Source organism: Nicotiana tabacum, chromosome 15 (assembly GCF_000715075.1).
Source record: "Nicotiana tabacum cultivar K326 chromosome 15, ASM71507v2, whole genome shotgun sequence".
In the NCBI taxonomy this organism is placed as follows: domain Eukaryota; kingdom Viridiplantae; phylum Streptophyta; class Magnoliopsida; order Solanales; family Solanaceae; genus Nicotiana; species Nicotiana tabacum.
Window position 1 is genome coordinate 3015246 of NC_134094.1, and position 15589 is coordinate 3030834.

Below are 15589 nucleotides of genomic sequence, written 5' to 3' on the forward strand. Positions count from 1 at the left end.
GAGCAACTTCACTCGGTCCTATCCCCATTGCCATTCATGAAATGGGGAATGGACATCGTCGGCCCCCTACCATCGACCCCAGGTAAAGCCAGATTTATTTTGTTTATGACTGACTATTTTTCTAAATGGGTTAAAGCACAGGCGTTCGAGAAAGTAAGAGAAAAAGAGGTTATTGACTTTGTATGGGATCATATCATATGCCGATTCGGGATACCATCCGAAATAGTATGTGATAATGGGAAGCAATTCATTGGCAACAAAATTACAAAATTCTTCGAAGACCACAAAATAAGAAGGATACTATCAACTCCGTACCACCCCAGCGGAAACGGACAAGCCGAATCAACAAACAAAACTATTCTTCAAAACCTGAAGAAGAGATTGGACGACGCTAAGGGAAAATGGAGAGAAATCCTGCCCGAAGTCCTTTGGGCATACCGAACAACATCAAAATCCAGTACAGGGGCGACCCCATTCTCCTTAGTATATGGCTCCGAGGCATTGATACCAGTCGAAGTCGGAGAGCCTAGTCCCAGATTTCGATTCATGACGGAATAATCAAATAACGACGCTATGAACACCAGCCTTGAATTATCAGACGAAGGACGAGAAGCTGCCCTCATCCGGTTGGCCGCACAAAAGCAACGAATTGAAAGGTATTATAATCGAAGAACTAAACTTCGCCACTTCAAGCCAGGGGACTTGGTGTTAAGAAAAGTCACCATCAATACTCGGAATCTAAACGAAGGAAAACTAGGACCAAATTGGGAAGGACCGTACCAGGTGCTCGAGAACTTTGGGAAAGGATCGTACAGGCTCGGCATCATAAACGGCAAACAGCTATCAAGCAGTTGGAATGTATCACATCTAAAACGGTACTACTGCTAAGGTCTGACCTTCCCATATTTATTCAACTGTCCCGTACAGAAGTTCGAACAAAGAGCAAAAGTAGATCTTTTACTCAAAAGCACGTGTTGCACTCTTTTTTCCTTAGACCGGTTTTTTCCCAAATGGGTTTTTGCGGCAAGGTTTTTAATGAGGCAACCATCGATCGTGCTGCGCTTTTAAACAGTATCCGAAGCTTTCGACCCTTAGCCCAATCGGCCTCGAATACCGGGGGGCACCAGGCCCTCAAATACATCGGGTTCAGATGCAAGAAAGTCTTCTCACAACAATAGAGGAAATATTATAAGAGCCAAAATGGTCAAAACGAACCACGCTCATATAGATTGGCCCAAAACATATGTACAATGACTTGAGATTTATTATGCAACCAGAATTAACATTCACTCGACCATTGAGCCTACGGGCCACATTATCTCGAGTTCAAAATAATCACTCGAATATTAAGCCTACGGGCTACCACAATCTCGAGTTCGAAACACTCACTCGGCCAGTGAACCTACGGGCCACATTATCTCGAGTTCGAAAGACTCACTCGACCATTGAGCCTACGGGCCACATTATCTCGAGTTCGAAATAATCACTCAAATATTAAGCCTACGGTCTACCTCTATATCGAGTTCGAAACATTCACTCGACCATTGAGCCTACGGGCCACATTATCTCGAGTTCGAAATAAACACTCGAATATTAAGCCTACGGGCTGCCGAGTTCGAACAAGGACCCAATCGAGTTTGAAACGTTGAAAAAGCTACGTTTACTCAGAGTTTACGTTAACCATCACATTATCATCAACTCAACAAGCAAAACGTCACTCCAAATCTGATCGATCAAAATCGACCTTGTTATATATATACAAAATTGCCTACGTAATTAATTTACAGATATGGAGAATTAGATTCTAAGCTTCTGGGTCGGGGTCTTCCCCATCCTCGGACCCGCTTTTGCTACCATCATCATTATCATCGTCATCATCATCAGAAGCCAAGGCTTCAGCTTCCGCTTCAAGCTCTTTTGCCTTTCTTACCTCTTCGGTAAGGTCGAAACCTCGAGCGTGTATCTCCTCGAGGGTCTCCCTCCGAGATCTACACTTAGCAAGTTCGGCAACCCAATGAGCTCAAGCATCGGTAGTCTTCGCCGCTTCCCGGGCCTCCACCTGAGCGGCCTCAGCATCAGCTCGATATACAGCAATAGACTTATCCGCCAAAACTTTCGACGACTCAACCTCCGCCTTAGCCTCAACAAGTCGTGTCTCAAGCTCATTGATTTTCTTAGCCTGAACCGACACCTTTTGCTTGATGTTTCGAAGTTGAACGTCGGCTGATAATAACTTTGTTAAGATGGTTTCTTTCTCTGCTGCCAGGTGGTCAATGGTCTCCTTCCACTGGTTGCATTCGGCTCGGATTTGATCGACCTCCTCTCGAAGTAACCCCATCTTCTCGATTTTTTGCTGCAGCTGAGACAACGAAGTGTTAACTTCCACAGTCGAGTCGAATCCATACTTTAACAGAACGAGGCTCAACTGCTTATCGAGCTCGACCCCTTCTTCACGGACCTTAGCCAAATCCGCTTGAAGATCCTTTATAGCCTTGTCCTTTTTGCTGCAAAGAAGCCGAAGGGCATCTCTTTCACCTAGGACCTTCCAGAGTTCGGCCTCACACTGGCTAAGATCAACTCGAAACCTACCGATGGTCTGCACAGTTAGAAACATGAGTCAAGTATGGAAAAGAACAAAGAAACCAAGTATGGAAGAATCATTACCCGAGTAATAAAACGTTGAGCCTCCTCTAACAAAAGAGAAGCATCACCGATATCGGAACTGTCATCAACACCAGTAAAACAATCCTTAAAAGGATCCGCTGCACTTGAGCCAGCACCAATATCGGGAGTCTTCAGCTCTCGAGCTTCCTTCAACGCCTCCTCAGAAAAAGACGGAAGAGAAGGCGGATGACTCATTTCCATTGCCCCGAGCAAATCACTCAGAGTACTCCGATCGAGACTTAGGTCTTCAGAACCAACCCCAACGGGCACGGCCGCCATCGGCTCAGCAGCTCTAGCAACCTCGACTGCTTTCATAGGTCGGACTACCAAAGCCGAGGAGCTATCTTCTTCTTCTTCCTCCCTCAGTCGTTGGACCGAGTCGATCGAAAGGGCAATGATTTTTCTCCTCACCTTTCGAGTTTTAGGCTTGGGGTCCTCCGGCCGAGAGGAAGCCCTTCGCTTCTTTTCTTTTCCCTGTTCTAGGACCAGGGACTTGTTTCCTTCATCACCGCTCGAAGGCCTCAAAATAGCATCCCTAGTTACACCTATATACAAAGAAAAAATTGATAACTAAAAGAACGCAGAATATACCTCGAGGGAAACAGGAACCAAACCTCACCATGATTCTTGGCCTCCCATCTACCTTTTGCCAAATCACGCCAAGCGCGCTCGGCATAGGATGAAGTCGAGGCTAACTTTCGAACCCAATCCTCGAGGTCAGGCACCGCTTGTGGCATCCAAGGGGCAGCTGGACATCAGAAAATAATATCAGAAAAAGACGGAAAAGGACACGAAAAGCGGAAAAGGACACGAAAAGCAAACATGAATCACTTACGGTCGAAATTCCATTTTTCAGGGAACGGCATCTTCTCCTCCGGGATAAGATCACGAGTCCTCACTCGAATATATCGACTCATCCAACCTCGATCCTTATCTTCATCGATGCTCGACATCAAAGCCTTCGATGCTCGACGATGTAGTCTAATTAGTCCACGAAAAATCTGAGGCCGATACAGTCGTATAAGGTGGTTCAGAGAAAAATCCAATCATCCGGCTTTGATAGAGAAGAAGCGCAATAAGATGACTATACGCCATAAGGAAGGATGAATTTGGCCGAGGGTGACCTGATATCTTTTGCAGAAATCAAAAATCACGGGATTGACAGCTCCCAATGTGAAGGGATAGGTGTAAACACTTAAAAATCCCTCCACGTAGGTAGTGACGCTCTCATCGGAGGATGGGATTTGTAACACAACCTCAGAACCCCAGCTGCAGTCTTTTCTGACGGCCTCGAGGTCACCCTCCGTTATAGAGCACGTATACATCGATACGTGCTCACACCGACTCGGAACGGACGAAGGGTTCTCCACCCTAATATCAGTTTTTAAAATACACGGGCCGGGAACATAATCATGAACGGACGGCTCCATCGGCGCCTTATCGTCAAACGGCCGTGAGGAGGAAGCTTTCTCCTTTTGAGGTACGATTTTTGAAGTTTTCGCCATCGATATGAGAAGAAAAAGTCGCAATGGAAGGTGAAAGAGGGGACAGCACCAAAACTCTGGTATAAGCGGCATTAAAGCAACGAAATAGAGAAGATAATCAAAGAGAATTTGGGAAAAGAGGAAGCGCAAAAGTGGAAAACATTATATGGGAAAACTATTTATAAGGCATGGCGATTCGTTTTTAGCGGTAGCCGACCACCGACTGACACACATTAAATGCCTCGATAAAACCAAACCGATGGGACAGCTATCACATACGTCATAGTCAAAGCCGATAGAAACGTCAGCATTGATTCGGTCGAGCCTTAGGGAAATCATATCGTTTCTCGTCATCTCCTTTCCAAGAAACGAAGGGGCTATCTGTATACGGTTAAAACCGGTCCTCGATCATGAAGATCGATCAACGATGGCATCTCAGTCAAGGGGTATCTACATGGAGAGCTCAAACGAATTCCGAGATGGGGGCGTCGAGCGTCGGGGCGTCCGAATCGACCGAGGCAACATCGACCGACACAGGTCCCGAACATCGATGCCCGAAAGTGATCACCAAGCTCGAAACCAAGGCCGAGGTTCCGATCCGACACCGAGCTCGAGTCAGTATCGAGCTCACAGACAAAAAGCTGTTACAACCGCACCAAAGGAGAGAATCTTGGCGGGAATTAAGGAGGAGACACACCATCATGGGTCCTCCACTAGTAATATTATTCCATTATGTTGCTATAGATAAAGTAGTGATCCTTGGCTATAAAAGGCAAGATAGATTGTAATAGAAGACATCTTCCCTGGGATTAAGAATTCATTGTGTTTATCTTTCTAAAGCTCACTAAGTATCTTTGTTCATCATTTTCTATTTTGCACCATAAATACGTGTATTGTTATCTTCAGATCAAAGGAATCTACTTACCCTTAGAACTATACACAAATTCAATGATTATCCGATTTTTCGGGTAAACACTAAGTTCTTTAAAATTGATTTTCTATTAGACCCTTCTAACCAAAAAAGTGTTTATGTCAACCGAACATTACGATTTACTCCTAGTTAGATGAACACTGTTGTACGATGCAATATCGGAATAATATATTTGTTCCTTTTATGAAGGTCGATATCTCACTTTTTGAATATAAAGTAGAACCTATTCGCGACACATAATATTACTCAATAGAATATAATTAATATTTCTAGAGGGAGGGGAAGGAAAAGAATAAAATAGAAAGCTTTTAGATACAACTTGATAATTTATTCACATAAATTGACATCTGAATAGAAGAAAATACACATTAGCAGACACCAGAAAGATAAGAAAATGGGATACAGAATCTTGAAAAGGCAAATGGCAGGAGAATCTTAAGCCTTGCTCTTGAATGGAATGGCTCTGATAATAATCTGGTGGTAAACTGCAGCAAGAGCAGCTCCAATGAATGGTCCAACCCAGAAGATCCACTGAAAATATCAGGAAAAAGGACACATTGTTAGCTATGAAAAGAAAGAAGTCAAACCCTTCGGGGTTTGGTTTAGTGGTACGAGCACAACACATGACATATGACTTTGGCGCATGTCAGGATTCGAACCAGGTTTTGAACAAAAACCTGATATTTAAGTGGAGAAGGGTAAAAGGAAGGATCCATTAATCCACCGAGTTCCAACCTGTGTGCCAGCTAGCCCTCAAAAATTTCTCGATTATCAATAAAAAACATGAAATTCAGTGGGGCTTTGGTTCAGTGGTAAGAGCATAACACATGATGCATGTTTTAGGCACATGTCACGAGAATGAATCTGGTCGCAAACAAAAGCTTGGTGTTCAAGTGAAGAAGGGTAAAGGAGCAGACCCATTATCGACTAAATTTCAAACCTTGCGCCAGCTGGCACTCGGGAATTTCTAGGTTAATAAAAAAAATGAAACATGATCATCACATGCATGTGTAAGTTTGAAGGACTTACATGGTCATCCCATGCCTGTTTTTTGTTGAAGATAATAGCAGCTCCAAGACTCCTAGCAGGGTTGATGCCAGTTCCAGTAATTGGGATGGTGGCCAAATGAACCAAGAACACAGCAAATCCAATAGGAAGAGGTGCCAAAATCTGTAAGAAAGTATGAAAGTTAGGAATGCAGTTCTTTACTCTTCAAACAATAGTAACTATGCCTCAATCCGAAACAAGTTGGAATTTTATGCATTTGTTATCTTATTTTAGAGCTCTCAGCAAACCTCAATAGCACATGCTAGTATGAGCATTCTTTTTCTAGACCAAAAGCATGAAGGGGAGCCTTGGAACAACGGTAAAAGTTGTCTCCGTGTGACCTATAGGTCACAAGTTCGAGCCATGGAAGCAACCACTAATGCTTGCATTAGGGTAGGCTGTCGACATAACCTCCCTTGAGATGCGGCTCTTCCCCGGATCCTGCGTGAAGGCAGAATGCCTTGTGCACCTAACTGCCCTTTAGACCAAAGATGTTCACTCATTTTACTCAACCAAAATCTCAAAAAGAGGAAAACAAAAGAGAAATCATTGCAGAATTTGCATCCAAATTGTCTCCTCTTACTAGTTACAACTTACTACAGATAGTATGATGATCCAACATATTAAAGGGCAGCCCGGTGCACTAACTCCCGCTATGCGCGGGGTCCGGGAAAAAGCCGGATCACAAGGGTCTATTGTACACAGTCTTACCCTACATTTCTGTAAGAGATTGTTTCTACGGCTCGAACCTGTGACCTCCTGGTCATATGACAACAACTTTACCAGTTACACCAAGGCTCCATGGCTACTGATGATCCAACATATTATCAGTAAAAAAAAAAACTGAATTAAAAAAACAAAAGTAAAGTTATTGGTAAGACAAGAGGGCACTTACAGGGACATGTGAATCTCTGGCATTTCTCTTGGCATCAGTAGCAGAGAAAACAGTGTAAACAAGAACAAAGGTACCAATAATTTCAGCACCAAGTCCATCACCTTTAGTATAGCCAGGGTTAACCACATTGGCACCACCACCTAGTCTTTGGTATGGTCCTTTCATAAAACCTTTAACAACACCAGCACCACAAATAGCACCAAGGCATTGCATTACCATGTAGAATACTGCCCTTGTTAAAGAAAGTTTCCTTGCTAAGAACAGACCAAAAGTCACAGCTGGATTAATGTGGCCTCCTGTTTTAGTACAAAAATAGAGAGTCAGTTCTTGAAACTAAAAAGATAAGTGAAAAAAGACGGCAAAAAAGGGGCAGCCAGGTATACAAAGCATCCCGTATTTCACGCAGGGTCGGGGAAGGGTCGCATCCCAAGGGGGTGTGTAGTAGACAGCCTACCCTGATGCAAGCATTAGTGGCTGCTTCCGCGCTCAAACCCGTGACTTATAGGTCACATGGGGCAACTCAAGGCTCCCCTTCACATAGCTTTCTACTATAATCATGTCTAAATATTCAAACTAATAATTACAGTGTAAAGAATTTTTACACTATCAATATAATTTAACATATCATAGAAGGTTGTTTACCTTATATTTCAGGTTTTTAATTCCATTTATTACGGACGGTCAAATGTAATTATTTAGGATCGTTGGTCTATAGAAGTTCAATTCCATATATAATAGACTACCCCTTCGCAACCCCACCTACTCTAAATCTTGAATCACTTCTGAAGAAAGGCTGGATCTTGAAGCAATATATAAATCAAAGAAGGTAAATAGTCCATAGTTTGGGTGAGAAGTTGGAAAATAACAGACTCAAGAACAACTTTTGGCTCCAAAAACAAAGAAAGCTGAAATTTTTGTGTGGGTATGTATTCAAGAATTCATAAAACTAGTTGCCAAAAATAGGATGAAACATAAGAAGTAACCAACAAGCTAAATTGCACTAAGCTAAAGAAGGGAAAACAATGAAAATCAGTCACAAAATTACATAGAGAATAACCCATGATACACACAAATCACATTTTTACTACATGATATACAAAAACTATGAAAACTGATTTTTTTTTTTTTGGGTATATATTGAAAACACTCCATTAAACTAGTTGCCAAAAATAGGATGAAGCATAAATAACCAAAATAAACTAAGCTAAAGAAGAACAATGAAAATCAGTCAATAAATTACATAGAGAATTACCCATGATACACAAAAAAGTTCACATTTTTAGTACACGATACACAAAAACAAAGACTGATAGAGGGCGGCTCAGTGCACAAAGCATCCCGGATTTACGCAAGTTCCAGGGAAGAGCCGCACCCAAGTGGGTGTGACGTAAGTAGCATGCCCTGTCAATGATTGATTCCACGGCTCGAAACCGTGACTTATAGATCGGAAACAACTTTACGCCAAGGCTCCCCTTCCACAAAAACAAAGACTGAATACTTATTGTATTCAAGAATTCATAAATTGCCAAAATTAGGATGAAGCATAAGCATTTAACCAGCGAACTAAGATAAAGAAGGGAACAACAATTAAAGAAAAAGTCACAAGTTTACATCTTTAGTACATGATACACAAAAAAAATTATAAAAAATTTTTAGAGTAATGTAACTGACCTGAGATACCAGCAGTGCAGTAAACAAGAGCAAAGATCATACCACCAAAAGCCCAAGCAACACCTTGAATACCAACAGAAGAACACAAACTATCTGACCTTTTAAGTCCCATTACAGTCAAGATTGTAATGTACAAGAACAAGAAAGTGGCCATAAATTCTGCAATCCCAGCTCTGTAAAATGACCAAGATGATAATTCACCAGGTTCAAATAATGGTGCTGGTGGTGGTTCAATATAATCCTTATTTTCTGTTTGTGCTGCTGTTCCTAAGGGTTGTGTTTCTCTGTATTTGTTTGCTCCAAGATTCACATCTTCTTCTTTGTTTTCTGCCATTTTTAATCACTCAATCACACACTAAGGGTTCTTTTCTCTTTTTTCTCTCTTTGAGGGTTGCCAAGAAAAGCAAGTTAGATACTGAGAAAGGCAAGTGTTTGTGTGTTTTTATAATGGAGAAGTCATTATTTGATAAATGAAAAATGTGCCAAAAGTTTCTTTTTTCTTTTTTACTCCATCTCCTTGTGAAAACAAAATGACATAATTTAATAAGTAACAAATAACCGGCGAAATTTATTGTTTTTTAGTCGGTATATATAAAGTATACACTGATTATTTACGGATATATATATATATATATATTTTATACGTAAGTTATACTTACATTATATATTTACTGATTATTTTTAGTATAAGTGATTTGGCGAGCGGCTATATAAGTTAAAATCTTCGACAAAGTAATGACATAATTTAATAATCATCAATGGTTGTGCCATGATAGATGGATCCTTTTCGTATTTAATGAAATCTCGAGTTTGAAGCTTAGATAAAAAAAAAATTATGGCAGGCCCTTTCCCTTTAATGGACTTTATGAGTGCGAATTTGGATTAGCCGAAACTTTATGCAAAGACCGTAGACCAGATGAACAAAAGAATGACATTATTTGACATGAATTGAGCATCCATTTCTTTATATTTCTGAAATGCGAGATAAATGTGTTAGAAATGACGTAAAAATATTAGTTTTATTTGTCTAAAACAGAATAACGGATTACAATTTACAACATATGATGGTCATCACATCTAATTTTTCATTTGATTTTGGATAATAATTTCTTAAGCTTTTGGAAATAAAATGTGTATATTTAAAAATTTATATACACCATACTTTAAACCAACTTTTTAAAATATAATTTATTTATTTATTTTGAAATTTTAGCAGTAAAAGAAGTCGCAAAATAAAAATACTATCAATCATTGTGGGAAAGAGAGAACACAAATTATAATTTTTGTTTCAAACTTTTATATCATGGATTTATATAGTAAGTTTCACTTAATTTGAAATGAAGTGTAATTGACTGATTGTTAAAAAATTTACTAATTTCTACAGAAATAATTATCAAATACTACAAACTATCTGATTCTTGAAATGAGAATTTTGTCATATAAAATGAGTCAAAAAAAAAAAAAAATTACTACTTCATTAGTGTAATTTCTGAAACAAATTATTTAGTTAATGATATTATTATCAACATTCTTTAGTAGATAAAGTAATTAAAAAGACTGTTCTGGAAATTAAAGGACACCAGAGGGGAAGGAGTTGGCAGATATATTCTTGTCTGGTTTTATTTCTTTTTCTTATCTTTTAAAAAGTATCTCATTATTTATTTAATTAAAGATATATCAATTTCATTAGCTGGTCTAGCCCAAATTATTCACCTAATCTTCAAATAATTCTGAGAATGTGGGCAGCTAAGCAAATATATTTGAAATTAAGTAGTTATCAGATAATGATTGCATAGCTATCCTATTCTTTCTTCTTTTTTTAAAAAAAAATAATAAAAATAAAAAAAATAAAAATAAAAATAAATAAAATAAACCTCCCTCATAGTCTAAATATAGGCATTTGCAACAGTGTAAAGTTAAGCTGCTTTTTCTCTTTGGCTCAAAAGATTGTACTATTATTAAAGCATTTCCTATTGAGACGTTTCTCCAGTTCGAACTCAATGATGTAGCAAAATTACTTTCATGCAAAGTGAGACTAATTCGTATAATTAAGTGTAAGAATGAAGTTTGAGGTGAATATTTTATATTTTAAAACTTTATAGTAGTAATTGTTTGCGGGGGCGGAGGTACTATGATGGCTATGGTTCGGTCGAACCCAATATATTTTGCTTAAACTTTGTATTTTTATTGAAAAAATCATTAAATATATAAAAATATTTAACTACGAACTCAATAACTAAAATGAGCTAGGGTTCGGATGCAAGATCAGAACTCATAACCTTAAAATCCTGGCTCCGCCTCATATTACTTGTTTGAACAATTTTATTTTGAATGTCAAAAGTATCACAACTTACGCAAAAAGAAGTTTTTATATAAATGCTGCTTAGTTAAGCAACGTAATAAAGCTCAAATGTCAAACACTAAAACCAGTTTTTATTCTATATGCGGGAAAATTCACAGCCACAATTCTGAAAGAAGAATGATGTGGAGTTGGTACACGTCTTTTCAGAGTTGTTAGCTAGCTAATAACTTGTTAGTGACAGGAATATTACTACACTGTATTAGGGATTAAGTAATTAAAAATTAGTTACAAATAGACTTTTATATTTAACTATGTGCTATAACAACCCAGTAAAATCTCACAAGTGGGGTATGGGGAGAGTAGAGTATACGCAGACCTTACCCCTATCCCGAGGGGTAGAGAGGTTATTTCTGAAAGACCCTCGGTGCAAGAAGAAGAAAATAAACAATATACAATAGATCAATGACAGCAACAGAAGCTACAAAAAAAAATATCAGTATCGTAAAAAGTAGAAAATAGATGTAAAAGCAATAACAATAACCAGTAATAATGTCATAGAAACTAGTGTGAAAACTACATAAACTACTAACAACCCAAGGAGAAACATTATCACACTAGCCTCACCCTCAGTACAACGTAGAAAAACGCTCGACTCCCTCCTAACCTACAGCCCTAATGCTCGACCTTCACACCTTTCTATCCAAAGGCATGTCATCAGATATCTGAAGTCGTGTCATGTCTTGCCTGATCACCTCCCCTAATACTTCTTAGGTTGCCATCTACCTCTCTTCATACCTGTTAATGTCAACCGGTCACACCTCCTAACTGGGGCATCTCTGCTTCTCCTCCGCACGTGCGCGAACAATCTAAGCCTCGCTTTCCGCATCTTATCGTCCATGGGAGCCACGCCCGCCTTTTCTCGAATACAATCATTCCTAATCTTATCCAGCCTAGTGTGCCAGCACAACTATCTCAACATCATTATTTCCGCCACTTTCATCTTCTCGGTATGAGAATTCTTGGCTGCACAACACTCAACCCCATACAGCATGGCCGGTCTAACCACCGCTCTATAGAACTTGCCTTTAAATTTTTGTGGCACTTTCTTGTCACACAGGACTCCAGATGTTAACCTCCATTTCATCCATTCCACTCTTATACGGTGCGTGACATCCTCGTTTATCTCCACATCCCCTTGGATAATTGGCCCAAGGTACTTGAAACTTCCTCTCTTGGGGATGACTTGTGAGTCAAGCCTCGCGTCCATGTCCGCTTCCCCTGATGTATCGTTGAACTTATACTCCAGATATTCTGTCTTAGTCAAACTCAACTTGAAACCTTTAGACTCAAGGGTCTGTCTCCAAACCTCCAACATCTCATTAACGTCGCATCGCGTCTCATCAATCAGAACTATATCATCAGCGAACAACATACACCATGGCACCTCCCCTTGAATATGGTGTGTTAGTGCATCCATCGCCAGGGCAAATAAGAACGAGTTGAGTACAGATCCTTGGTGCAACCCCATAACAATCGAAAAGTGCTCTAAGTCACCTCCCACAGTCCTAACCCGAGTCTTAGCTCTCTCGTACATGTCCTTTATCACCCTAATATAGGCTACCGGCACAACTTTCACCTCCAGGCATCTCCAAAGAATTTCCCTAGGAACCTTGTCGTACGCTTTCTCTAGGTCAATAAACACCATGTGCAAATCTTTCTTCCTATCCATATACTGTTCCACCAAGCTCCTGATAAGGTGGATAGCTTTCGTAGTAGAACGACGTGGCATGAACCTGAATTGGTTGTCGGATATAGACACTGCCCTCCCCATCCTCCCTACCACCACCCTCTCCCAAACTTTCATGGTATGACTTAGTAACTTGATGCCCATATATTTGTTACAATTCTGAATAACACCCTTGTTCTTGTACAGCGTATCATCGTACTCCACCTCCATTCATCTGGCATGCTCTTCGTCCTAAAGATAACATTAAATAGTGCAGTCAACCATTCCAAGTCTACTCTACCCACACACCTCCACAATTCCATCGGAATTTCGCCCGGACCGGTCGCTCGCCCCTATTTATCTTGCGCATAGCTCTCACGACCTCATCAACCTTAATACTCCTACAATACCTAAAGTCTTGGTGACTCCCAGAGTGCCTCAATTCCCATAGCACAATGATTATGTCCCCTTCTTCATTCATAAGTGTATGAAAGTAATCTTGCTATCTCCGCTTACTAGCACATTTAACTATGTGCTAGTAACATAAATAATGATTGGTTTTGAAACTAATTATATTACACTTGCTATGTTCAAATTCTTTGAACCGAGTAAAATATATTGTTATATTTTCGCTTTCGAGAAGAAATTGGAGGACTATATATGGTCGATTAACCCTCAAAATAAAGAATGATAGTTCGGCGAATTCTTATTTATTTCGTTTCTGGTGGACTTAAAGGAACGAAGATTGAAGGAGAAGAAGATAATATTAGTTCGCATTCAAATTAGGTACTTAACCAGAAAGCAAGATAATTATTACTAAGAAGGGCCAAGTTAAATAGAATTATTTGCTCCTTCTCAAAAACTCATTTAGTATTGTACACAAGACCAAAAGATTTTCGAAGAAAAAATCATTTTCTCTTAATATTGCCAAACTATACCGTGCTATTTTTACATGCAAATAAGAGTAAAATGAAAAAGAAACTACCCAATTATGGTCTAGACAACTCATGCTCATGAGATGACCAATTGGCTTTGAACAAACTACTCACATGCAAATCTAAGCCCTGTGATTTTCTTTCTTTTATTAATTTTCTTGTCATGTTCTTTCAAGTTTCTTTTAGACAGCCACAACAAATTATAAACTAAAAAAATGAAATGAAGGAAGAAAACACATTCAAGATTTAAAAAAATGATGTCACGGAATCAAAATTTTAACTTTATAAGTTCTTAATTTTAGAACAACGATTTCAAATATTATGAATTGAGTTCTAAATTTGATATTTGTACATATTTAATAAATTTTTTAACACAAATACACTATTTGAACAATAATTATTGAACCTGTACTTATTAGTGGTGGGCATTAAATAGAGAGATGACATTGTAAGCTAAGCTGGGGTGTGAGCACCAGATTTTTGACTGTTCTTGAATATTTCCCGCTTCCCAGGCGTGTCCCCACTCAACTTTTCTTTGTCCCCCATGCTTGTCCCCCCCACACTTTGCTCTCTACTCCACTCTCTATTGTTCCCCACTCTAGTTAAAGCTTAAAAATTGCATGATAACTAGATAATGTGTGGGTAGTATTTTAAAAGCAGGAGTTTTTAGGCCATTTATTGAGTAGCTACATTATACACGCTAGGCTTTGGGCCACAATAATATCTGCCAGGCCCAATTTAATAAGAACAAAAGCTGAACCATTTTCCTCGATTATTCCATAACTCTTTGCTTCACAATACATCTCAAATGTAGTTTAGGAAATAATTTATAAATGCGTTAGAATGTTTTAAGCTTGTATTAATAAATAAATTATCGTTATTATGTATATATCCGCGTGACATAATTACGATTTCAAAAAGATTAAAGGCAAGGTATGCATTCACGCAACTTTGACAAAATAATCTTAATAATTAATAAAGTGTTATTAGTTGTGTACACGTACTCGTGACATGATTTTGGCACAATAAATAAAACGAATTCACACACGCGATTTGTTTTAAAGATAATTTTATATTTTAATAATAAAAGCGAACATAGATAAAACATGAAAACTAATAAATCACAGTTTGTCCAAAATTAATTCAAGCCAATTTTAGTCAATAAAGCGACCGTGCTAGAACCACGGAACTCGGGGAATACCTTACACCTTCTCCCCGATCAACAGAATTCCTTACCCGGACTTTATTTTACAGACCAATAATAAAAGAGTCAAATCTTCCTTTGACTAGGGATTCAAACAAAAGGTGACTTGGAACACCCAAAAAATCAATTCCAAGTGGCGACTCTGTAAATAAAATAATCCCTATTCAACTTTGTCACTTTAATTGGAGAAACTCTTTAACCCACCTTCCATAAACAATAACCCATTTATCTTTGTGGGGAATAAAAAGAGGTGTGACAGCTCTGGCGACTCTGCTGGGGATTTCAAGAATTCGAGCTTGTACATTGACTTTATTTGGCTTTATTAATTTTTGTATATATTGTGATTTATTTGGGACTAATGTGCTACTTGTCCACTTTTTACTGTCTTGATATTGTTGAACTGTACATATAAATTGTACGCATCCCACTGAGTCTTCTGATAATTAGTTATGTTGTGTTTGCTTACCCGCATCACAAAATTTCTGTCTTGAGATAAAGCCAGTTAGCCTACCAGCTTCTGGTGAAGGATTTAGTCACACATGTTTAGGCGGGAGAGCCGTTAGCTAGCCAGTGTTGTTCTACTACTGGTAATGCTTGACGCTCCTTGGCTCGGGTTGTCCGCCCGAGTAAGCCAGGTCTAGATACCATCTCCTTTAGGATTTACAAACTTAGAAGAACAAGCCACAAGCAATGAATATCCCTAGTAGGCTACGCTTTATTTGCATCATGT

At 39.0% G+C, this 15589-nt stretch overlaps 1 protein-coding gene across 1 annotated transcript; it reads right to left on the reverse strand.

The window, feature by feature from the left end:
* Positions 1–5372: 5372 nt before the first annotated feature.
* LOC107798064 (putative aquaporin PIP-type pTOM75) lies at positions 5373–9113 on the reverse strand. The gene is made up of 4 exons (XM_016621005.2): positions 8693–9113; positions 7022–7317; positions 6109–6249; positions 5373–5610 (listed from the first exon to the last, which is right to left on the reverse strand). Exons 1-4 carry the CDS (start codon positions 9024–9026, stop codon positions 5515–5517), a joined length of 867 nt encoding a protein of 288 aa, XP_016476491.1. The 5' UTR covers positions 9027–9113; the 3' UTR covers positions 5373–5514.
* Positions 9114–15589: the final 6476 nt, after the last annotated feature.